General features: G+C 44.6%; 2 protein-coding genes across 2 annotated transcripts in view; one reads left to right on the forward strand and one right to left on the reverse strand.

The window, feature by feature from the left end:
* LOC138213791 (multiple epidermal growth factor-like domains protein 11) overlaps window positions 1-13,679 on the reverse strand; it is a 121,254-nt gene extending 107,575 nt beyond the window's left edge. Inside the window, exon 1 of the mRNA XM_069175041.1 lies at window positions 13,525-13,679. The gene's annotated coding sequence lies outside the window, so the exon portion shown is untranslated. The remainder of the gene's footprint in view (window positions 1-13,524) is intronic.
* A 1,100-nt stretch (window positions 13,680-14,779) lies between these two features.
* Window positions 14,780-25,956, forward strand: dis3l (DIS3 like exosome 3'-5' exoribonuclease). The gene is made up of 17 exons (XM_069175042.1): window positions 14,780-15,058; window positions 15,496-15,646; window positions 17,480-17,608; window positions 18,139-18,274; window positions 18,354-18,521; window positions 18,830-18,908; window positions 19,001-19,350; window positions 20,128-20,289; window positions 20,432-20,682; window positions 20,805-20,897; window positions 20,983-21,271; window positions 22,120-22,355; window positions 23,367-23,521; window positions 23,668-23,846; window positions 23,939-24,084; window positions 24,478-24,649; window positions 25,322-25,956. Exons 1-17 carry the CDS (start codon window positions 14,929-14,931, stop codon window positions 25,631-25,633), a joined length of 3,138 nt encoding a protein of 1,045 aa, XP_069031143.1. The 5' UTR covers window positions 14,780-14,928; the 3' UTR covers window positions 25,634-25,956.
* Window positions 25,957-25,966: the final 10 nt, after the last annotated feature.

Consider the following 25,966-nt stretch of genomic DNA (forward strand, 5'->3'; position numbering starts at 1 on the left):
CACCAAAGGCGCGGCTGCTTTGTTTAGGAGTTAAAAAAAAAAAAATGCATGATACATTTACAGGTTGGACTTTTTTTTTGGAGCGAATTTAAGCCAATTAAAAAAAAAAATGCTTCTTAACTTCAGGGAAAAAGTTAATCCACAACTAAACCCTTTAATGCTAACAAGGCTTTATCACACGTCCTTATTAAACGCATGCACATCTACGTATCCAAATCCAGCAGCATTTAAACCCTCCGAGGACCGTCACTCATAATTAGTATGTTGTTGCGGCCCCGCCGCGAACATTAAAGCCAAAAGAAAGCAAATTTTTATCTCCAAAGTTCCTTCAGATATTCGCCTTAGAATTCCTATCGGAGCACATGAAGGTGTTTCCGATGCGCGGCAGCACGCGGCAATCAGCGCTTCCCTTCATTAGCCGACTGAAGGTCATCTGTGGCGTCTCGGCGCGTATATGAAAACACCTCAGCAGCACATTCTCAGCTGGAGGAAAAGGTGCAGCAGCAGCAATATTCAGATTCTGGAGGAGGAATTCACCACGGCAACGATTCTGTGGAGAAATCAGTGGTGAAAACTGCATTAATGGGGAACTTAGAATTTTTGCATTTTTCCTTGAAACCTTCATGAGTAGGAAGCGAGTTGTAAAAAGCGACCCCACCTGAAGCTGAATTATCCAAATTCTCAGGGAGTAGCTGTGATAATTACTTGTTATTGTTGTTATTTTTTTTTAATTTTTTTATTATTATTAAAGTTGAAAGTAGAGAGATGAATGAGTATGAAAAACAAATTTAATCTAATTTTGTTCTAATGACACTGTAAAAAGTTGAAAAGTTGGATCACTGTAAAATTTAAGATGACTGTATAAAATTGTAAATTTAGTGATTTGAACTAAAGAATTTAAAAATAAAAAGTAGAGAGACGAAAGGAACTAAAGGATGGAAACAAAACAGATGTGAACGGTGTTGGCTGACCATTGTATTCTTTAATTTCTTCCAGAGTTGTTTTTCAATGTTTCTTATTGCGTAATTTGTTTTTAAATGGGTGAATTTGGTTTAATTTTGTTCTGCAACACTTTGGTTGGAGTTTCCAATATTTCACCTGACTTTTTTTTTAAAGTTGTAGTTAATTTAAATCAAAGATGTCGCAGAGCAGTCAGTCAGTCAGTCACCCCGCTGTGACTCAACACCGTTGATTGTCAGAAAAAGGAGTAGGATGTCTTCACAATGAGCACATCCTGCTTTGCTCTGCTGGACGTGGTATAATCCGGTGTGATGCTTCCGGGCTCCCCGGGTCTTCGATGAGGGAATCTGTCAAAGACGGTTAGCTTCAAGTCAACGGCTTCATCTGAACGGAGGAAAAAAGTGACTAAAAAAACGTCCGAGATGGAGAGGAGCTGCTCTCTGATGCGACTTTCCTTCCAGAGGACGAACGGCAAGTAGCTCTCCACATGGACGGTGTGTTTTAAACCCCCTCCCACCCCCTTTCACCCCTCTCATCCCCCCTCCCCCCTCAGCGCCAGTGGCCGCAGGACCATCTCAGCTATAATTTGGGTCCTCTCGTCTCCCAGAGCAGGCGAGGTCATCACTTATTACGATGGAACATAATGATTGGGCTCGTCCATCTGCCGGCTCTCACCGTTAATGAAAGGAGAATTTCAACTAAAAATAAAAAATCTTTTTTTCACTGTTCAGACATGCAACTTGATTTATAGTCCGGCGGCCCTGAGAAGTCTCACAGTTAGACGGCTGTCTGCAACAACTCGAAGATGTAATTACTTTTTTCTTTTAACTGCACTAGTAGAAAATATTGACAACTAGGATTTTTTTTCATATTTATTTGACACGGCAACCAGCAGTGAGGTCTCCCGTTGGTTGACAGATTAGTGGGACTCGATGAAATTATGCGCTCTAACCAACCAGCAACCACCAGTGATGTCATCATCCATAAGTGATGTCATCAACCAGCAATGATGTCATCAACAACCAGTGATGTCATCATCCATCAGTGATGTCATCGTTGGTTTGTGAACATTATGAATCCTCCAGTTCAGATTCTGTCCGTCACCATCTTTGCTAGTTCGGAGCAGTTTGGAGCAGGAAGTGACCATATTTGGACGAGCTGGGGGAGGAGCCAGCGGTGGATCTGACCGATCGGATTGGAAACCTGACAATACTACGTCCCGCCCACCGATAGCTGTAACCTGACTGCACCACAGGCCTGTCAATCAAACAGACACGCCCCCAAAAACAGGTCTTCTTGAATCTTCTTTTCTAATGAATGAGGGATTATTTTCAGATGGACCTCCAGAAAACTAATAAGAAGGAGTGACTTTAGCTAACAACACCGAGATAACTGATGGACACATTTTATTCACTTTGGATTTGATGAGAGAAGTTGAATGGGAGTCTATGGAGCCGGAGGCTTTTTGGAGCCGACCTCTAGTGGCACTCGCTGGTATTGCAACTGAAGACACTTCTGCCTTGGCTTCATTTTTTTGTGGATGCTACATATGGCACACATATGTACTCTATGTATATATACATATATATATATACATATATATATATATATATGTACATATATACATACATATAAAATGATAAATATAAAAAATGATATATATATAAAAATGATATATATATATATAAATAAAAGCTTTATTAATTATTATTATTTATATTAAATTCATGCAGGGCTGTGCAGGCAGGTGGAAAAGTGTGTAAGAGTGCAAACGCTTCAGTCCCTGGATGATGAAGTCAGTCACCTTCTATATCTCCGGGTTTCTCTGCTGGTGTCCTCGTCAGCGATCTGAGGCTTGATTGAACACTCGAGGTCAACTCCCAGCAGGTCAAGTCATCACAAACGTACAAGAGCAATACAGTTCCACAGCAGTGACCCGGTCTCACAGACGATAACGGACACCAGTTCCTCCAAGGAACTCACTATCTTGAGATCGCAATAATTAACACAAATTCAAGCAATCTCAATCAATTTTGCAAAATTCCCGCAATATTTTTGCAAAAAATGTCATCAGCAGAAGCTGTGCTGAAAGTATGACAACAAAGTTTCGAAACAAAACTCACTTCATTAACATTAAAGTCAAATATTTTTTTATTGTAAAAAATAAAAATAAGAAATATGTCATTCTGGAGGGACCGATATACCTTCGATGTTAGCTTCTACATTAGAGATGGGTCACGTCAAAGTCTTTATTATTTTTCTCGGATTTTGCCAATTTCTGCAAATTCACACAATTTTACCACAAAAAAACACAAACTACAAACATTTTTAGAAGATCAAAATGTTTTGATTGTAACAATCTGAAAATAAACTATGAAATCCTGGAGGGACTTGATATCTACACCTATAAATTTCAGCTCGTACATTGGTGTAGAGACAATAGGATAATGGGAGATACAGTGGGTACGGAAAGTATTCAGACCCCTTTAAATTTTTCACTCTTTGTTTCATTGCAGCCATTTACTAAAATCAAAAAAGTTCATTTTATTTCTCATTAATGTACACTCAGCACCCCATCTTGACAGAAAAAAACAGAAATGTAGAAATTTGCGCAAATTTATTAAAAAAGACAAACTGAAATATCACATGGTCATAAGTATTCAGACCCTTTGCTGTGACACTCATATTTAACTCACATGCTGTCCATTTCTTCTGATCCTCCTTGAGATGGTTCTACTCCTTCATTGGAGTCCAGCTGTGTTTAATTAAACTGATTGGACTTGATTAGGAAAGGCACACACCTGTCTATATAAGACCTTACAGCTCACAGTGCATGTCAGAGCAAATGAGAATCATGAGGTCGAAGGAACTGTCCAAGGAGCTCAGACACAGAATTGTGGCAAGACACAGAATTGTGGCAAGGCACAGATCTGGCCAAGGTTACAAAACAATTTCTGCAGCACTCAAGGTTCCTAAGAGCACAGTGGCCTCCATAATCCTTAAATGGAAGAAGTTTGGGACGACCAGAACTCTTCCTAGACCTGGCCGTCCAGCCAAACTGAGCAATCGTGGGAGAAGAGCCTTGGTGAGAGAGGTAAAGAAGAACCCAAAGATTACTGTGGCTGAGCTCCAGAGATGCAGTAGGGAGATGGGAGAAAGTTCCACAAAGTCAACTATCACTGCAGCCCTCCACCAGTCGGGGCTTTATGGCAGAGTGGCCCGACGGAAGCCTCTCCTCAGTGCAAGACATATGAAAGCCTGCATAGAGTTTGCCAAAAAACACATGAAGGACTCCCAGACTATGAGAAATAAGATTCTCTGGTCTGATGAGACCAAGATTGAACTTTTTGGCGTTAATTCTCAGCGGTATGTGTGGAGAAAACCAGGCACTGCTCATCACCTGCCCAATACAATCCCAACAGTGAAACATGGTGGTGGCAGCATCATGCTGTGGGGGTGTTTTTCAGCTGCAGGGACAGGACGACTGGTTGCAATTGAAGGAAAGATGAATGCGGCCAAGTACAGAGATATCCTGGAAGAAAACCTCTTCCAGAGTGCTCTGGACCTCAGACTGGGCCGAAGGTTCACCTTCCAACAAGACAATGACCCTAAACACACAGCTAAAATAACAAAGGAGTGGCTTCGGAACAACTCTGTGACCATTCTTGACTGGCCCAGCCATCTGCAAGGAAGAATGGCAGAGGATCCCCAAATCCAGGTGTGAAAAGCTTGTTGCATCATTCCCAAGAAGACTCATGGCTGTACGAGCTCAAAAGGGTGCTTCTACTCAATACTGAGCAAAGGGTCTGAATACTTATGACCATGTGATATTTCAGTTTTTCTTTTTTAATAAATTTGCACAAATTTCTACATTTCTGTTTTTTTCTGTCAAGATGGGGTGCTGAGTGTACATTAATGAGAAATAAAATGAACTTTTTTGATTTGAGCAAATGGCTGCAATGAAACAAAGAGTGAAAAATTTAAAGGGGTCTGAATACTTTCCGTACCCACTGTATGTTTCAAGGTAAAAGATAAATCTTTTTTTTCACCCGTCTCTACAACCCTGCAATGAATTTGATATAAATAAACTTTCAGTATGAATCTTTTTCTCCCTCGGTGTGCGAGTCGTCAGCCTGCTGCAGACTACACATATTACCATAAACCCCGGCACACCAAATCAGCAAAAAAAAAAAAAGGAGGGAAAATCGTTTCTGTAAATCTCTGCATGCGTCTGCCGATCCAAAGCTTGGCTTCGAGCCCGTCATGCTGCAGGTTCGATCTCATTACGGTCCTCATCGCGTCAGCCCAACTCTCAAAACAACACAAGTCTAAAGGACGCTCTCATAGAAGTGAAAGAGAGAAAAGCTGGTGACTCAAAACTTCACACGGTTCAAACTATGCAGGAAAAAAAACTTTTTTTTCCATCAACACAAGCATCAGTTTTATTAATTCATATCTCATTACATTTCTTTTGTTTCCCAATCTTTTGAGTAGCACACTGTGTTTTTCTTGTTTGGTGATAAAATGAGGAACTCAAATCAAAGTTTCATTACCGTTATGAGATAAATCAAGACTCAAGAAAATCAACACTAAGCGCACGCAGAGCCTTTTTCCATCACAGCAGTTATCATTAAGTGACTGAAATGAATTTGGTCGGAACGGAGAGAGAAAATAGGACAAAAATGGGATACAGGGTAATTTTTTTATTTTTTTTACAATTACCTTCCTACTGACATCTGAATTTTAACATTCAAACTGCAGCGTCACAGAGAGCAGCAGGTGGAAAGTCATTTCAGCTTGTTGGTGTGTAGATGAAAACGTTGATTAACTGAGCGGGTAACACAAACGCTGAAGTAATGAAACTTTGACAGCAATGACATCATGTCTGTTTGATTGACAGGCCTGTGCAGAAATGTCTTAAGCTGCAATACCAGCGAGTGCCACTAGAGGTCGGCTCCAAAAAGCCTCCGGCTCCATAGACTCCCATTCAACTTCTCTCATCAAATCCAAAGTGAATAAAATGTGTCCATCAGTTATCTCGGTGTTGTTAGCTAAAGTCACTCCTTCTTATTAGTTTTCTGGAGGTCCATCTGAAAATAATCCCTCATTCATTAGAAAAGAAGATTCAAGAAGACCTGTTTTTGGGGGCGTGTCTGTTTGATTGACAGGCCTGTGGTGCAGTCAGGTTACAGCTATCGGTGGGCGGGACGTAGTATCGTCAGGTTTCCGATCAGATCGGTCAGATCCACCGCTGGCTCCTCCCCCAGCTCGTCCAAATATGGTCACTTCCTGCTCCAAACTGCTCCGAATTAGCAAAGATGGTGACGGACAGAATCTGAACTGGAGGATTCATAACGTTCACAAACCAACGATGACATCACTGATGGATGATGACATCACCGCTGGTCGCTGCACACACTGTTTCTGAATATTAAAACAAACACTGCAGATTTACTCACTCAACTGGAATGTTTTTCTTCTCATGCAAACAGTTATTGGTTAAATTATTCATCTCTTTTTTTTTTATGCATTGAAAACTGCACCGGGAATCGTCACCTCATGTTGTTTTGGGGTCACGATGTGGGCGACCTGATCATCTGCTGCTGTCTGACCCAGTTCACACCGCAAAATAAATTCAGAACATTGATTTGGGTTTTTTTCAAGGGCGGCTGATTGAGTTTGACCATTTTGGAGGGAAAACACGATTACTAAATTACTGATTCAAAAAAAACTAAACCGGAAGACGTTAATATGTCACGTGACAGTTTGGTTTAGACATAAAAAGTTTGAAGGATAGATTAATTCTAACTAGCTAATTGGTTGACAGAAAAAAAAAAAAAAAGTCAAACATTTCTTTCTTAAATCCTACACAGGATATTCTGCTTTTCTTGGTTCTAACGGGATCAATAAGTAAATATCTGTTGGGTTCTTGGGTTGCTGGTTGTACAAGCCAATTACTGAGGAAGTAATGAATTGATCATTAGTTGCTGCCTTACTTACAAACCAATGCTGTTCTTCTTTCTAATGAGGGGAAGCTGCAGCAAAGACCAATGAAAAACAAACAACTGACTCCGGATGCAACTAAGACTTATTTTCATTATTGATTACACAGAAAGTGATCGTGAATAGTTTCTAAGAACTAGTGTTGTCACGCTACGAAGGTTTTGGTAGTCGGTACCGAAACCAACTAAAAATCCACGATTCTTAAAAGTCAATGTTGAAATCACAACAATTTAACCAATGAAATGAGTGTTTCAACTTGAATTTGATTCAGATTATTTCAGGTCTGGATTTCTAAAGATTGGCTTCAATATTTTTCCATTGATGAATTAATGAATTTTGGAACCAGCCTAGTACCAAAGTTTCGGTTCTTGTGAAATTCCTACAAAAAACGGTCTGAAGATATTTTGTGCAACCAAAAATTCAAAAACATTTAATTCAATGAAAAAAACCTGAATATTCACATCAATCAAGAAAAATCTCTTTCTTGCAGTTTTGCTTTTAGGTAAAGCCATCGATCGACTATTAGATTTAATTTTTACCAGTAGACTTAAAAAATAAATCAACAAAGTGTTTTCAGCTTTATCTGAGGATGAATACCAAACTTTGGCAATAACCAAATTGCTTCATCAAAATCAAGTTTAAAAAAAACTGCTGTCATTTGGTACCAAATTTTGACTTCATCCACACCGACATGTTTTTGATTTGGTACATTTACATAGAAGTAAATCAACTAAAATAAATCTGACATTAGAAATGCCTTATTTCTCTATTTGCAAATCCATTTTTTGGCCGCCAAGCCAACATCTGCTGATAGCCCTGAACGAGAGGCATTCAGGGAACATCGGTAAACTGCAGTAACAGAAAACAACCTGAAATACACTCTCCCCCCTCTAAACGGCATGAAAACTAATGTGTGCTTTAATTTTCCTTCCTTAAAATGGATCTTATTAAATTATTATTATTTTTAAAGTATCCTTCAGGAACTAGTATCAAACATTTTAGAAAAATAATTCCATCATCCAGTCTGAGACCACGACCGGTAAAGAAAGAACAGTCGAATATGTCACTATTGTTGCTCCCACGGCAAGATGCTGAAAAAGAGCCTCTCCAAGAAAAAAGCCTGAACTTGACGTACCACCCCATCCTTCCCTCCCCATCCATCCTTCCCCCCCACCCCTGAGCAAACAACACAAACACAACACACACACACACACACACACACACACACACACACACACACTTTCTATTCCATTTTTCAGAGTGTGTCAACCTGCCGGGTCACAACAACCCCCAGAAACCTCGGTGACCCTCTCCGACTTACACCAGCTCCCCGTCTGCTTTCTGTATAATGTGTTACTCGTGCATTTCTGCCCCTGAGGAGAGAATTCATGATGTTTTGTAATGGTCAGCCCCCCCTACCCCCCTCAACCCCTCCACTCCAAAGTACCCACCAGGCAGAACCACTTAAAAGTCTTTCATGTTGCTTTTCTTCCTCTTTTTCATTTTTTTTTCCTCGTCCTCGCTCTGCCTTTGTTGCGGGATGAATAAGATGCTGAGAGCCGACGGGCTGCCGGCCCTAATGGCCTCTCCTCCCTTTTACCTCCACCTCATGAGCTATTTGAATTTCATGGCTGATGTTTTGCTGCCACCTCATCCTGCGAGAACAGGGCTCCAACTTCTCTACAAATTCTCTCCATAATTCATAACTCGTTCCCGCACGCACACACAAATATGAACGCACAACACACACGAAGCTGGTGTAATACAGCCGTCTGTCCACTAGAGGATGACGTTGGGTTGTTTTGTGCCTCGACGTGAAAAGTACACGCCTGGTCAAAGAAGAAGGGCATGTGATGGAAGTCGTGCTGCGAAGTACAAAGTGTGTTCATACAAAAGTCAACGTAGACTTCGTAAGTAAATTAAACTCCAAAAAGTAGGTTAAGTAGCTAAGATAACGTATGTAATGTTGCTAATGACGACATTTTTGTCGCTGAACATAACAAAACATTTCTTTTCACGTCTTGGCAAGACACAACGTGACACTAACACGGTATCGTCAAGTGGGCTCGGATGTTTTTTTACAAATGTAACGTGATATCGGGTTGTTTATTTTGGTGTTACAGAAGCCTTCCTTTAATCACGCAAAGCATTTTCAACACTTTTAGATTAACAAAGGACAACGAGTGGGTGATGCTTGTTGGACTTTTGAAATCATTAAATACATTTTGTTTAAAACAATAGTTTGTGCGACTATTATCTTGTCTCAAAACACATTTTTCCTTGTTTTTCCAGGCGCTGCCAGAAGGTGGCAGTAATACACTTAAAGGCTAAAGAAAAGAGATGTTGCGAATGTGTGTGGCGCTATGAGGTCAGATTCTTCGGTACAAACAGCAGAAACATGCAAAGATGACTACAGCTGACAAAAATGTCTTTGAGGAACTTCTGAAAAAAAAAAGAAACAGAAAAAAAAAGTCAAGTTAAATACGTTAAGTTGTGTTAAGTTTCTTAAAAGAAATCGGCTATATACGGTTAAAATGTAGGTAATTTAAGCAACATTACGTAAGCTACCTTCGTAACGTACATTTCTTAAGTATGTTACGTTATGCAAGTAATTTACTTATGTTATTTACAAATTCTACGTTGACTCTTGTGCTCAGACACCAGTGATCCTGGTGAAGGACGTCGTTTTTTTCCAGACAATAATTGCTGTCATCCACCTCAGTGGGACTTTATCACGCTTTGTATTTCGTCACATGACCTGCTTCTTCGACCTTGTTTATGAAAACATGAACTTTCAGAGAAGTTGAATGGAGCCGACCTCTAGATTTAGATTTTTAGATTTTATACACTTTATTAATCCCTGAGGGGAAATGTCTTCACTACAGCAGGGGGGCTCTCAGGGGGGGCTCTCAGGGGGGAGATGCTGCAGCAGGCTGCCACTAGCTCGGCGCCAGGTAACCTGACCTGAGGTGCATGTTTTTGGATGATGGGAGGAAGCCGGAGAACCCGGAGAGAACCCACGCAAGCACAGGGAGAACATGCAAACTCCGCACAGAAAGGCCCAGGACCGGATTCGAACCCGGAACCTTTTTGCTGTGAGGCGACAGTGCTAACCACTGCACCACCGTACCGCCTCTAGTGGCACTCGGTGGTATTGCAGCTTAAGACACTTCTGAATCGGAACCATTTTACAGACCTGAAGCTACGACCTCTTTTATAAACAGTCAGCGGTCACACACACACACACACACACACACACACACACACACACACACACACACACACCTTGTCAGCGGTCATCCCGTTGTTCTATCACCACTTCCTGTTAACTTTTTTCCTCACTTTATATCTGTGCAAATGAAGCGTAAGAGATTCAGGCAGAATTTGCTTTGTGAAAGACAGCTTGAACTCCAAAATCCAACGTGCCCTTGAGAAAGAACAGCCAGTGCTCTCCGATTTATCAACGCTGATTACACGTATTGATCTGACAGAAGAGGGAGGATTCCCAGTTGAAAAGGTTCAGCAGACTGGAAAACACAGCCGGCGCTGTGTCCCGATCGTTCCAGATGAAATCAATCCGCCAATCGTCCGTCAGACTGGACGCGTCTTCATCATTCAGTAAACTGCAATTTTGGTGACATAATATTTTCTTCCTCTGTGATTTATCTGTTTTATGCTTGCGAGATAATCTGTAATCGCTCTCCGTGACGGCAAACACAAAACCTCAATACGCCGGTGACTTTCCTTTCAAAATAAAAGATTACAGATTAGTTTTGAATCTTCATGAGACATTTTCTGATTGTATAAAAAAAAACATTCGTCTTTTTTTTTTTTTCGAATATTGTCTGACGAGCTCCAGGCTGCCGCTACGGGTTTTTTCATTCACTTTTTTTCCCTTCTCTCTTACAAAACGACCAATAAATATATATGAAAAGTAGTTTGGAACGAAATAGGAATGGAAATGGTAAAAGTCTGGTTTAATGTGTTGGTGGACTCACAAGCAGTACTTTCAACTCTCTGCACATGCATCATTGAAAAAAGAAAAGAAAAAAAAAAAAAGAAATATTTCCACATCATGCCCCACAAAAGCCCAGAGGGACCCACAGCACGCCGCTCCTGTATACTCCGAACCAAATCAGGTGTTTAATGGCTTTGTGATTGCGCGGAGCGGCCGGACTCTTCGGGTTTGTATTCACAGAGGGCGGCCGGTCCTGCAGAAACTATTTTTCCAGTTGGCGACACACTTCAATACTCAGCTGGCTGGTTTTCTTTTAAAGAGTGGCTGGAATTATGTTTACCACTTAAAAAAAAAAAAAAAAGTGGCCAAATCACAAGTGTGGGAGCGTGGAGGGATTATTAAGACGTGGAATAATCAATGAGTCCTTTCAGAGCATATACAAATAATCGGCTAAAATACTGAAGGCTGTACGACTCATAATTAATTCATACTTGATTTTTTTTTTTCTTTTTGAAAAGAACAGCCGACCATTTACATTTTTTGTCTTCTTGTCACATAATAATGAAATCTCTTATATTTGACTCTTTTATGACTCGTAATAAGACGTTAAGCGCTTCGAATGTGAGAGTCGGAGGGTCGAAACGTGGCTTTAAAAAAACAACCAGCAGTGACGTGAACGGCCGTTATGAAGTTCAGATTCTGTCCGTCACCATTTTGCTCGTTCGGAGCGGTTTGGAGCAGGAAGTGACCATATTTGGACGAGCTGGGGGAGGAGCCAGCGGTGGATCTGACCGATCTGATCTGAAAACTGACAATACTACGTCCCGCCCACCGATAGCTGTAACCTGACTGCACCACAGGCCTGTCAATCAAACAGACACGCCCCCAAAAACAGGTCTTCTTGAATCTTCTTTTCTAATGAATGAGGGATTATTTTCAGATGGACCTCCAGAAAACTAATAAGAAGGAGTGACTTTAGCTAACAACACCGAGATAACTGATGGACACATTTTATTCACTTTGGATTTGATGAGAGAAGTTGAATGGGAGTCTATGGAGCCGGAGGCTTTTTGGAGCCGACCTCTAGTGGCACTCGCTGGTATTGCAGCTGAAGACATTTCTGAATTGGCCTCATTTTTCGGGCCTGGAAGCTACGAACAGTCTGTACTTTAAACACTGAACATTTAAAACTTTTTTTTAAGATGTTTAAAATCTCAGTATTTGAAATATTTCCGTGTCTAATTGCTGCAGCGATCAGGCTTCACTCACTTCGGTGTTTCTCTCAAATAAAATGCAGCTGGTTTGTTTTGCACCTCATCGGTCTCTGCAGACTTCTGGTCCTGAGACTCCGTTAGCTGAACTGTTGACCCTCCAGCAGCACCCAAAACAGCATCCTCTTAAAAAGTCAAACACTTTTAATCAAGGTAAGAGCTCGAGGAGTCGCATTACTATTATTGCACGTTTGTGACAAATGCCCGCGTGACATATTGCATTGCACTAGAGCAGTGCAGTAAATGGAGCTGCTGGAGAGGAGAACACACAACAGGAAAATGAGAAGCGACACTCTCCGCAGCACTTACAATCTCCCTCCAATCTCTGTCTGGTGTTGGTTTATGTGTTCGCACCCAGCTTCACGCGCTCAGATCAATAAAACACATCTGAATATTCCTTTTTCACAATCATGACCTGAAACCTCCCCGCAGAGACACACACACACACACACACACACACACACACACACACACACACACCAGAAAAGTTCAATCCGCCATCAGCTGGAGTCTGGCACGTGCCCTGCTCAACGTCGCCATCTCGCGGTGGCAGCGCGGTACTTCCGGCGCCTCAGGGTGGAGAGGTGGAGGGGGGTGGGCGATCGATGGAAATACTACAACAGCAATAATCACCCTGACTCATCTGATTAACATCAAAACCTGCAGACTCCAAACCAGAATGAATCAGACCCGTTCAGGTCGCAGATCACGTTTCCTTAGTTTTTCCGACCAGCTCCCTGATTTGCAGGTAATTAAAGTCACCTGTCAGTAACAGCACGAGACCAAAAAAAAGAAGAGCGAACCAGCTTCGTAAAAAAGCGACCCAGCCTCAAACTGAGACCTCAAACACAGCAGAGACCATCTGAACAACAACAGCAGGTTAATTAGAATAAAAAAAAAAAAAAAAATCTTAATTTAAAAAAACAATAACATTCATCTTTTTAAAGAGTTAAACGAGTTGGAAATGTTGTTTATTCAGCTTAAAATATAAATAGTGACGCAGTTTAGCTTTTAGTTTGTTAAAAAAAAAAAATATATATATATATATATATATATTATAAGGATTTTTCCCAATAAAGTCTGCAAAAAATGTTTTGCAATCACAACCATGCAATCAACTTACAGCTGGATAGTCTTCAATAAAAGCTCACAACATATCACAACATGGCAAAATGAACACGGGGGCAAAATATCACAGTTCATCAGGAAACATCCTTCAAAAATTCCAACATAAACACTGACGTTATGACATCATCACATCATATGTTAAAATGAGCAATTATAAGGTCCACAATAAGTTAATGAAAACGCTGATAACAGCTGAGAGCTCACCTGCAGCAGCGATGCGTCCCGAATAAAGTTCATTCTTCTCGCGTGTGTAAATAAAAGCGCCGTCGGAGGAAGATGCCTGAACAAAAAACTGATTCTGAAAAATACAAATAAAATACAAATCAAAAATTCTGTGTGAGATGTCGGTGTTAAACATGAGTAAAGTCCTCGTGCTTGAGCTCCGGGTCTCTGCTGCTGCTGCAGCTGCAGCGTCTCTTCACAGCGCAGCCGAAGAGCAGCAGACGGAGCGAGAGGAGTCGCTGCGGCGCCGCGGCCGCGTCGTCTGACGACGACCGGTGACGCTGCGAGCTCCAACCGTGACGGCTGTTTCAAACTGAAGTCAGGCAGTTTGGTGGGAGGTTAAATAAATAAAACAACAAATGGAAAGAGGTTTTTTTTTGCATTTCTATGTAAAGTTATTTGGACTGGGGAGAGGCAGAAAAACATACACTTCCCGTTTAGCTTATGAAGTTACTAGGACTTTTTTTTTTTAAGTACAGAGCTACATCAGCTTGTTTAGTTTTCTAATAACATGTTTTGATATGATTTGATTTATTTTGGACAAATTAAAAACACACGATTGTACAATTTTGTGAGAGGCAAAAAAATACTGCGGGTTTATTTGACGCCTCCACCTAGATACTGTTTACAAATTTATAGTAATACAGAAATACAAAGTTTACATCATAATATCTCTAAATAAAAATAATGGAAACAAATAACAACAGAATATAGGTTACAACAATCACAGCAAAAACAATAAAGTCAATATAAAAGCAAAAACATGCGAATGCTGCAGTTACAAAACAGAAGTTAAATATTTTTTGAAAGCACCTTTTCAAGCATTGACCAGATTTTTGTCGTCCCAGCTCCTGAGATAACATACGATATATTTGTGTTAAACATCCCTCCTTCCTACTAACTTCTACCGGTTAGCTTCCATTCAGCTGCTCGTCCCGTCCACGAGGCGGAAGACGTGTTATATATTTCTGTGTAACTTTTTTTGCTAAATTCCTGATTATCTTGCATGTTTGAGTCATAGCAGAAATTTCAGGAATCTTTTGGAGCCCTGAAAGACGTTTCAATAGTTGTTATACTGAAGTTTTCCACATAATTATAAGAAATAACGACAGCGTTACTTTTACTTCACTAAAAATACAACCATTCCGCTGTCTCAAAGAGCGTAAATCCTCCTACGTCCGACAGCCCGTGAACGCAACAATACGATAACCCTCCGCTCTGACGTCATGACGTCAGAGGGCCCGCCCGCTTCCTCGCGGTCTTCACCGCTGAAGTTGACCGGCGCCGTTTTGTTTACCAGCTCCGTCACGTGTTCCCGGCCGTCCGGTTGGAGACGGGAACATTTCGGCGTCGCGCTCGCGCGCCTCCATCTCTGACGTGCCGACGATGATCAAGACGGAGAAGATCCTGCACCTGAAGAGCAGCCGGGGCCGGAAGGTGCGCGTGGTCCGGGAACACTACCTGAGGGAGCGGGTGCCCTGCTACAGCGCCGCGTGCCAGGCGGACTGTGTGAACGGTAAACAAACAAACAGACCAACACAGAGCTTTGTTTACCAACACAGAGCTTTGTTTACCGTCGCGACGAGCACCTGACGGCAACCGTTGATGACGTCACGGCTCGGGTTGTTTCTTGACCAATCAAGGAAACGAGACATTTTGCGCTGCTGTTGATAATATCAGCTGAAACACACCTGAACGTAAGAACACGTTTATTCCTGTTTCCTGATGAACCTGATGGATTATTAATGAAATATAATCAATATGGTTATCAGGTTTGCAGACAGGCTCCTGCGTGGACTCCTAAAATCCAACTTAAATTGACAACTTGAAAGCAGCGTCGTGTTTTGGTGTCTTTCAGCACAGTTGATCGTTTTTTAATATTTTGATATATATTATAAATAAAAAAAGACCAGTTACAGCGTTGGTTTTTTTTTGTTAACTTTTCCCGAACAGATGGAAAGCTGCTGCCCGGAGACCTGACCCACTACGTGGTGCCCGACGCCGGGGTCCTGGTCGACTTCCTGGAGATCCTGGAGTTCAGGGAGCTGCAGGGAATCGTGTTCACGCAGACGGCCTGCCAGGCGCTGCACAGCAAAGGACGGAGGTACCTTCAAACAAAAGGTTTTGTTTTGACGACAGCTCTTCTCTGAACATCGGGCAGCTCGTTGCGCCCCAGAGAGCATTTGTTGGGAATATTTGCAGCTGTTGTCACGGTTACACGAGGCCGCTCGGACACGCTCCGAAAGTCTTTTATCTTTAACATATTCGTCAACCATTTTCTTTCTCTGAAGATTAAAACATCACTGCAACCCAATTATTTCTTTCTTTTTTATTATTACAAACTAAATCTGTTGAGGCCATTTTTTCTTTGAATCATCTTTGCAGAAAGAAGTCAATAATTTATTTGCTTTTACTGTTGTGACGGATCGAAAGTCTGCAGGAAACACGAGAACGGATGAATCGACACCAACCGACCGCAGCGTCAAAAGTTGAACAGATGAATGTTTTGTTCACGTTAAATCGATCGGTCACAAATGGAGCCTCAATTTAAAAATTTAAAAACGAACCTGAACTTATCCCCCGTTTTGTTCGTGAACAATCCCGAATTCTCCAAACCTTGGAAGTAGTAAACAAAACAAACAAACAAAACAACAACACAAGAAACACTGAAGGCAACAGCAGGACAGATGTTTGGTTCCATTAACGACGACCGACCTGCACACGAGGTCGACCTCATTATATCAACGGTCTGCTGACGAAGCTCAATACACACACACACACACACACACACACACACACACACACACACACACCTACACACACACACACACACACCTACACACACACACACACACACACACGCACATACACACACAAACACGCACACACACACACACACCTACACACACACGCACATACACACACAAACACACACACACACACCTACACACACACACACCTACACACACACGCACATACACACACACACACACACACACACACACACGCACATACACACACAAACACGCACACACACACACACACCTACACACACACGCACATACACACACAAACACGCACACACACACACACACACACCTACACACACACACACCTACACACACACACACACACACACACACACACACCTACACACACACGCACATACACACACACACACACACACACACACACACACACACACACGCAGGCAGCAGTGATTTAGACAAACATGATTGCTGTAAATAAGGAGTCCCACATGACCTCTGGTTTCGTTCCAATCTGTTTTCTGATTTCTGCCGACTCAGCCTTTTTAAAGAGTTGCATCATTAATGTGATGAGGCTTCACCTCCGGTCGAGTTCTGCTGGAGAAACACATCTACTGACTTCAACACGCACAGAGTCAAAGGAACGACAACTCTGAAGCTTTTTTTCTACTAATCGTATGAAATAGCTGCTGCGTTCAAACGCCGTCGTATTTACCGCGTACAGTGAGAAGGGTCCGTACGAACGGCGCCCTCTTGTGGTGTTCACGACGTCGGAACTGAAAGATTTTTTCTATCCGTCTTTGTATTTCCCGCGTTATGTTACCGTCCTGTTAACTCGATAAAGTTAGCCCTCTAGACGCCGTCCACGTTGCCGTTGCCTAGCAACAGTATTTTTAACGACTTGAACATACGGTGCACACGACTTCCCGTGTTGTAACCAAGTGGCAACCAGCGGTGACGTCACCACGCCGACCTCTAGTGGCACTCGCTGGTATTGCAGCTGAAGACACTTCTGGATCGGAACCATTTTACAGACCTGAAGCTACGAACTCTTTTATAAACAGTCTGTGATTGTAAAGTCTGTAAAGCTGAAGATTGTTGTGTTGTTTTCTCCGTCTGCTGTGTGTGTGTGTGTGTGTGTGTGTGTGTGTGTGTGTGTGTGTGTGCAGGTACTACAACCGTCTGCGTAACCTGGTCAAAGATCCTCGACACGACTGCGTGTTGTTCCACAATGAATTTCAGAGGTATTCGTACCGTCCACGAGAGAAAGGAGAGAGTCTGGAGAAGTGGCAGACCAGGTGAGTGTGTGTGTGTGTGTGTGTGTTTGTGTGTGAGTGTGTGTGTGTGTGTGTGTGTGTGTGTGTGTGTGTGTGTGTGTGTGTGTGAGTGTGTGTGTGTGTGTGTGTGTGTGTGTGGGAGGGGGTGGTGCATTTTGGGTTTTTATTTTTTTTTTTGCATTTTGTTGGCCGAATTAAACAAATAAAAATCTAGAAGATAAAAGCGGAGGTCTTCACCGGTCCGCTCCGATGTAGAAAGCAGAAAACAAGCCGATAATAAAAAGACACAATAAAAGTGCTTCTTACGGATCTCTTAAAGATTCGATCCGTCCGGTCTTTTAGTTTAAAAGAGGAAACACTCGGAGGTGAAATGTGTTCTTTCCATAAACGGAGCCAGTAAACGAAGTCCTGAATTATTTATGTCTCTATAATGTGGACGTTAGCTGCAGGTCGTGTTCATAAAAACTGAAGAACATCGAGAGCTGAATTAATTGTGTGTGTGTGTGTGTGTGTGTGTGTGTGTGTGTGTGTGTGTGTGTGTGTGTGTGTAGGTGTGTGTACTGGGCTGCCGTGTGGTACTACAACCACCTGGCGGGCCTGATGAACGTGGTGATGATCACTCAGGACCGGGCGGCCGTGGACCGATTCAGCAGCCTGAGCTCCGGCGTGTTCGTCGTCTCCGTGCAGGTCCGAGACGCACCGATACGAAGCCACGCGTTTAAAACCATCCGGTTTCCTTTCATCCATCCCTCTTTTATTTTGAAAGGATTACCTGCAGAACTTCTGGCCGGAGCTGCAGGCGGCCCACGAGCTGCTCGGCTCCATCTCTCAGGCGCTGCAGGAGAAGGAGGGCGAGGACTCGGAGCGGGAGTTCGCCGAACATCTGCCGGCCGAGGTCCTGGAGGCCGGGATCAAGTCGGGACGCTACATCACGGTAAAACTTGACTGTGGTGTCTTTTTAGAGCAGCAGATAGAAAAATAAAAGAGTAATAAAGATATAATATCCAATAAAGCTGCAAACAAGTGCCTGAAAAAACATCCGGAAACCCGAAACTGGATCACAAGGAGTTCATCGAGTGGTAAAAGGGTGAAGGAAGAAACAAAAAATCAATAAAAACATGGAGGTCAGGAAGTTTAGAAGACAAGTCGGACGTTCAGCAACTCAAAACCTCCCAAACAGCCGATTTCCTCTTCCATGACACGATGAATCTGTGAATTTCTTTTTCTCTCCCTCGTCATCAGGGAACTCTGAACGTCAGCAAACACCGGGCGCAGAGCGAAGCCGCCGTGACGACGGACGGTTTGTCCGGCAAGAACAAAGGTGGGACACGACGGCGATGAAACAGGAAGTAGAACGGACACTTTAACGACTCACGTCGTCGTCTCACGCGTGTTTTTTATTCCCGCCGTCAGATCTGAGTTCGGGCGTGCTGGTGTTCGGTTCCAGGAACCGTAACCGAGCGGTGCACGGCGACGCCGTGGCGGTGGAGCTGCTGCCGAAGACCGAGTGGAGAGGGACGGACACCGCCCTGACGGACGGGCCGGGGGACGACAAGAGCTCGGAGGACGGCGAGACTAAACCCGTGCCGACGGGCCGCGTCGTCGGGATCCTGCAGAGGAACTGGAGGGACTACGTGGTGACGTTCCCCAGCAGGGACGGGACGCCGTCCCAGACCAGGAACTCGCAGCGCATCCTGGCCGTCCCGTGGGACCGCCGCATCCCGAAGATCCGCATCAGCACCCAGCAAGCCGACGCGCTGCAGGTCCGACGGTCCTCTTTTTCTACGTTAGATGTTTCTAATTATATCTTTAAAACACGATCTACATGAATCTTTTGTATTTTACAGTATAGAGTTTTTAAATCACGTCGTCGTATGAATGCATGTTGGGAAATTGTCTGTGGGCGGAGCTTGAGCCCCAGAGACTTAATCTTCTGGTTTAGTCGACTGTCTGGATATAAAAGAGTTCGTAGCTTCAGGTCTGTAAAATGGTTCTGATCCAGAAGTGTCTTCAGCTGCAATACCAGCGAGTGCCACTAGAGGTTGGCTCCAAAAAGCCTCCTGCTCCATAGACTCCCATTCAACTTCTCTCATCAAATCCAAAGTGAATAAAATGTGTCCATCAGTTATCTCAGTGTTGTTAGCTAAAGTCACTCCTTCTTATTAGTTTTCTGGAGGTCCATCTGAAAATAATCCCTCATTCATTAGAAAAGAAGATTCAAGAAGACCTGTTTTTGGGGGCGTGTCTGTTTGATTGACAGGCCTGTGGTGCAGTCAGGTTACAGCTATCGGTGGGCGGGACGTAGTATCGTCAGGTTTCCAATCAGATCGGTCAGATCCACCGCTGGCTCCTCCCTCAGCTCGTCCAAATATGGTCACTTCCTGCTCCGAATTAGCAAAGATGGTGACGGAAAGTCCAAAAAAATCCTTCAGTATGAAGCTGGAAGGGAGTTTTTATCTCCAGGATGTTGGCCAGTTTCTGAAAGAAAGGTTTGAAATAAACTGAAGGTAATCATTGTCCCCCTCCCTCCACCCCTCCAGGACCACAGGGTGGTGGTGCGCATCGATTCCTGGGAGAGCACGTCGCTGTATCCCAACGGACACAGCGTTCGGGTTCTGGGCCGGGCCGGAGAGCTGGAGACCGAAGTCCAGACCATCCTCACCGAGAACTGCATCCACGTTCCTCCGTTCTCCGACGCGCAGGTCAGGTTTTATGTCCATTCAGGTTGAGATTGATCATTTTATTTAGTGAGAAAACGGCCTCCGGTGAAGAATCTCAGAACAAATTAAACGATCATTTCTTTTGGTGCCGACGCGGCTGCTTCTTTTGCTTTCCTTCCTCCAGCTGAGAGAAATGCCCGTGAACTCCCCGGAGAAGCCGTGGAAGGTGGAGGCGGCCGAGGCGGCGCGGCGGCGCGACCTCCGAGAGACTCACCTGGTGTTCAGCATCGACCCGCTGGGCTGCGAGGACGTCGACGACACGCTGTCGGTGCGCAGCGTCGCCGGCGGGAAGCTTCTGGAGCTCGGCGTGCACATCGCCGACGTCACGCACTTCGTCGCCGAGGGAACGCTCACCGACCTGGAGGCTCGCACAAGGTGAGGTGACGTAGCTGCCGGCGTCGACCGGGTCGTTCTCTTCCTCCTGCTTCGAGTTTTTAAGGCAACCTTTCAGAAGCTGCCCGACTTCCTGTTGCGTTCTCACTGCGCCCGTTTCCCAGGGCGACCACCTACTACCTGGCCGACCGCCGGTACGACATGCTGCCGGCCGTTCTGAGCGCCGACCTCTGCTCGCTGCTCGGGGGAGTCGACAGGTCGGTGGACTCCTCGTATCGCTTCGTAAACACACGGAAGACGCGCCGCGTGTCCGTCTCACCGTGTTCCCTCTCCGACTCGAAGGTACGCGATGAGCGTGATGTGGCAGCTGGACGCCGAGACGCTCGCCGTCAGGGAGGTTTGGTTCGGCCGGACGCTCGTGCGCTCCTCCTACCAGCTGCACTACGAGCTGGCTCAGGCGCTGCTGGACGGGGAGGCGGCCGCCGTGCCGGAGATCGCCGAGCTCGGCCGCGAGGAGAAAGACGCCAAGATGGCGCAGCTCACCGGAGCTCTGGAGCTGCTGACGCACCTGGCACGACACCTGAGGGCGCAGCGGGACCGAGGTGGAGCGCTGGAGCTGGAGGGGGTGGAGGTAGGAGAGGTGGAGGAAGGAGAGATGGAGGGGTGGAGGTAGGAGAGATGGAGGGGTGGAGGTAGGAGAGATGGAGGAAGGAGAGATGGAGGGGTGGAGGTAGGAGAGATGGAGGGGGTGGATGTAGGAGGGATGGAGGAATGGAGGAAGGAGAGATGGAGGAGGTGGAATTAAATTAAATGGTATTAAAGACCAACAGTTATTTTAAAACTCCGTTGAACTGCAGCGATTCATTTACGAAGTCGTCTCTTAAGAAAACGTCTTTCACACTGAAGACGTGGAGGAATTATAAAAATAATAATTATTTATTTAAGCTACTGGACGAAGAGCATCTTTATTATATTCATGAGCTGTAAATAATGATGCTGAAGAAGGAGGGTCATATTTTTTTCCGATTTAATTCTTTAATAACGGCCTCAGAAATAGTAAAAATACTTTTAGGAAGAGTCTGAAATTAGTTGGAGACTATTTTAAACAGCGGATGAATTCCTGGTTGATCCTTTAGTGAGTATTTAGTGAGCAGCGTTGCAGCGTTGCTGCTTCTTTTCTAATGAATGAGGGATTATTTTCAGATGGACCTCCAGAAAACTAATAAGAAGGAGTGACTTTAGCTAACAACACCGAGATAACTGATGGACACATTTTATTCACTTTGGATTTGATGAGAGAAGTTGAATGGGAGTCTATGGAGCCGGAGGCTTTTTGGAGCCGACCTCTAGTGGCACTCGCTGGTATTGCAGCTGAAGACACTTCTGGATCAGAACCATTTTACAGACCTGAAGCTACGAACTCTTTTATATCCAGACTTTGTAAACAAGTCAACAGTGTGTCTCACTTTCCGTCCTCAGGTGCGTGCCCAGCTGGACGAGGACAGGAACATCACCGCCCTCGTCCCCCGTCAGCCCCTGGAGGTCCACGAGACCGTGGCAGAGTGCATGATTTACGCCAACCACTGGGTGGCGCGCAAGATCCAGGAAACGTTCCCCTCTCAGGCGCTGCTGAGGCGACACCCGCCGGCCCGGCAGGAGCTGTTCAGCCAGCTGGTGGACACCGCCAGGGCCGGAGGCTTCACCGTGGAGACCAGGTGACCCACTGAGGAGCTCATCGAGTGGTTTCACTAATTTAATTTAATTGAATCTGATTGGATGACAGAAAGAAACCTTAGATCTAAATGTTCCAAGTGACTTGATCAACATCGCTGAGTTCCACAACGTTAACGTGAACATTAGTGATTTCACCACGAACCTGAAACTGGAGCAGAGATACATCAGATTTTGGGCAAATTCATCTATTTTCAAATGCAATTTGAGCCGACGTGTTGTCATGTTGGAGAAGCCCGTTGCCATGGCGACACAGTTCCGGCGGTTTGTGTTCTCCGGGTTTGAAAAAGACGCAGCAACAGACAGGAAACTGAAACAAAGTGACAAACAGGGAAGAAGAGCAGACAGACTTTTAAAATACAGCAGGGAGGGAAGGACAACGAGGGACAGATGAAACTAATCAGGGGGCGGGGCCAACAATCATACAAAGGACAGGAAGTGAAACAAAGACAGACAGCAAGAGGGGAGTCATTTCAAAATCCAACAGGAAGTACCAAACCCAGACTGACCTGAAGACTACGAAGCAGAAAAGAAGTCAGAACCAGAACAGAACCTCAGAAGGTCTCGGTGGAACTCGTGTTGACAGTCTGACTCTGGGGGACCAATTCACGGTGACACAAAGAAAACCCAGCTGGTGTCTCCTGACCTGACGATCCTTCTTCGGTCTCGGACGGTGAAGCTCCGCCCCTCTTGAAACGTGATGTCATCAGAACACCTCGCCCGGCTCGTCGTTTCATCCCCGTAGACTTTCTGAACATTTCAAGTGTCTCTGTTGACCGTTTACACAGTTTGACCCAAAATCTGATGTTTTTCTGGATCCTCAGGCGACACCGCTATAAAAACAACCACGATTCTTTATGGAAATCACTGCACGGGCTCAGGAACACTCGGCTATCTGCCGGCGTGTTGAAAATCTGATGTTTCTCTGCTCCTTTCGAGTGCTTCGTGATCGCCCCTCGTCCCATTTCTGAACCCTTCATCTTCTGGTCTTTCAGGACCAACAAAGATCTGGCGGACTCTCTGGACCGAGCCGTGGACCCCGAGGACCCGTTGGTGAACAGGCTGCTCAGGATGATGGCCACGCAAGCCATGTCTCAGGCTCTGTACTTCTCCACCGGAGCTCAGGCCCAGGACCAGTACTACCACTACGGTACGCCAGATGGTCTCTACCGGGAGGTTCTCCAGTCTCACTCGGATCGATGAGGAATTATCTCACATCTGCGATTCGATCAAATGGTTTTGACAGATAAAAAAATATAATAATATTGAAAATGTAAAATTGTTCCGTCTCCTCAGGTCTGGCTCTGGACCGTTACACACACTTCACCTCGCCCATCCGTCGCTACGCCGACATCGTGGTCCACCGCCTCCTTACCGCGGCCATCGCCGTGGAAAAGGGGGCGGGGCCTGATAAAGCGCTACCCAGTAACAAAGAGGTGGAAGAAATGGCCCATCACATCAACAAGAAGAACCGGGTCAGAGCTGGTTATCGATTCTGTGAAGCTGTTGTTACTGAATGAAACTTAACTCCTCTGACCTCTGTGTGACCTCTGTGTGACTTCTGCAGGCGGCCCAGCGAGCCCAGAATTTATCCATGGGCTTGTTTCAGTGTCTCTACTTCAAGGAACGAGACCCTGAGACGGACCAGCGCTGCCTGGCCGACGCCGTCATCTACTCCATACGGGACAACGGCGTGTTGGTGTTCGTCCCCGAGTAAGAAACTAATCTGAGATTTGATTTTTAACGTACTTTAAATCCTTCGCGTTTTGTCGATGCTTTGAAACGCATCTCGGCTTGTTACGAACGATCAGTTGATCGGGGAAATATTGTGACACTCTTGGTTCGGACTCGGGGGTGGCCGACCAACTTTAATACTATTTTGGAACCAGCTAGCTTCTCCGAATATCACGAGTCATTTTTAAAAGAACATCTGTTAACTGTAGCTCTAGATAGCTTGCACATGAGGCGTTCAGGGAACATCGGTAAATTTAACGTGAGGCGTTTTTAATGGGGACATCTGGAAATTGTAGCTTCTGGTTTACACTCTCCCCCCTCTAAAAGGCACGAGTACGAATAAACTCTACCATTAACCGCGTGTCGTTGCAGGTATGGCCTGAAGGGGGCGGTGTACGTGAAGAACAAGGAGGGCCAGGTGGTGGCGGCGGCACCGGACGGCAGCTGCGAGTGGCAGAGCGGCACCGTGCGACGCCACCCGGACCACATCAGCACCACCTCCGCCGGCGGCAGCGCCACCTTCAGGCTGTTCGGCCACATCACCGTGAGTCGGTTCAGCAAACACACATTTACATATAAAAAAAAAAAAAAAGTCCTCCCACAGATGCAGCAGCTTCTGAGAATTTCCATATCGAACAATCGTTAATATAAAGAAAAGTGTCGTTTTCCCTTATTTCCTGTTTTTAGGAGCAACTTGTAACGTGTTACTCCGTCAGAAGGTGGCGGTAAAGTCCTCAATAAACAACATAACGCCGTCCCTCCGGGAAATCTTGCGATCATAATAACGCAAATTCAAGCAATATCTGCAGGAGTTTGTAATTTTTTTTTTAATTCACGCGATTTTTTTCGCAAAAAATGTCGGAATCAGAATCTGTGCTGAAACTTTTAACGACATAAAGTACGTCCTTCCGAACAAAAACTCCCTTTATTAACACAAAAAACTCCTCGTTTACAGTCAGTAGGTTCTCCTCTTCATCTCATTAAAACAAACCGGAAAAACAGGAAGTGATGAGGTTTGCGGAAAATCTGGCCTTCACAATAAAACTTTCTAATTAAATGTTTATTATCAGAGGAAGTGATTCAATATTAATGTATATTAAATTAGTTTTATCCACACGTCCAGTTGTCCGTTCTATATTTTTAATAAAATTTTTAAGATGATACCTTTTAAATGTAAAACCCAAACTAAGACTCCGCCTCCTCCAACCCTCCTCAGGTCCGGATCTCGGTCCGCTCCACGCATTCCCACGGCGACTGCCTGAACCTGGAGGTGGTCAGCGACCGGCCCCACCGCGGCGCCGGGCCCCGGGAGCCCCACCCCCAGGGCCGCGGCCAGCTGGTGCAGGAGGTGGTGCGGTTGGCCGAGGAGGCGCAGGAGAAGGCCGCGCAGCTCCCCAAACTCTCCAAGGAGGAGAGAGAATTCCGGCAGAGCAAAACTCCCAACCTGTACTCCCTGCTGGAGGAGGTCCGGGAGGAGGCGCTGATGGACCCGGACTGGGTCTCACGGGTCTGTGCGACGACGGCGTGATGACATCGTCGAAATGACGTCATATTAACGTTAATCTGAATCAGAACAGCCGGCAGACGTCGATTCTCTTTTCATTTACAGGATTTGTTGTTTATATTGTGTGCAGTTTTCGTCCATCCGGATACGGAAACATGCTGATTTGACATTAAATGAGGAAAATGTGCTGATTTTGTGCCTTTTAATTTTTTTTCGTATGTGTTGCAAGAGTTTCTGGAGATAATAAAAAAAAAAACAGACAAACTGTGTTTTGATGTTTTTGCCAATTGTCCAAATGAACGCGCAGCTATTAATCATGCAAAAATAAATGAGTAACTTGTAGCTCATCAGATGTGA

This window comes from Embiotoca jacksoni, unplaced genomic scaffold (genome assembly GCF_022577435.1).
Source record: "Embiotoca jacksoni isolate LCO1_2020_lvr unplaced genomic scaffold, fEmbJac1.0.p SCAF_64, whole genome shotgun sequence".
Lineage (NCBI taxonomy): Eukaryota > Metazoa > Chordata > Actinopteri > Embiotocidae > Embiotoca > Embiotoca jacksoni.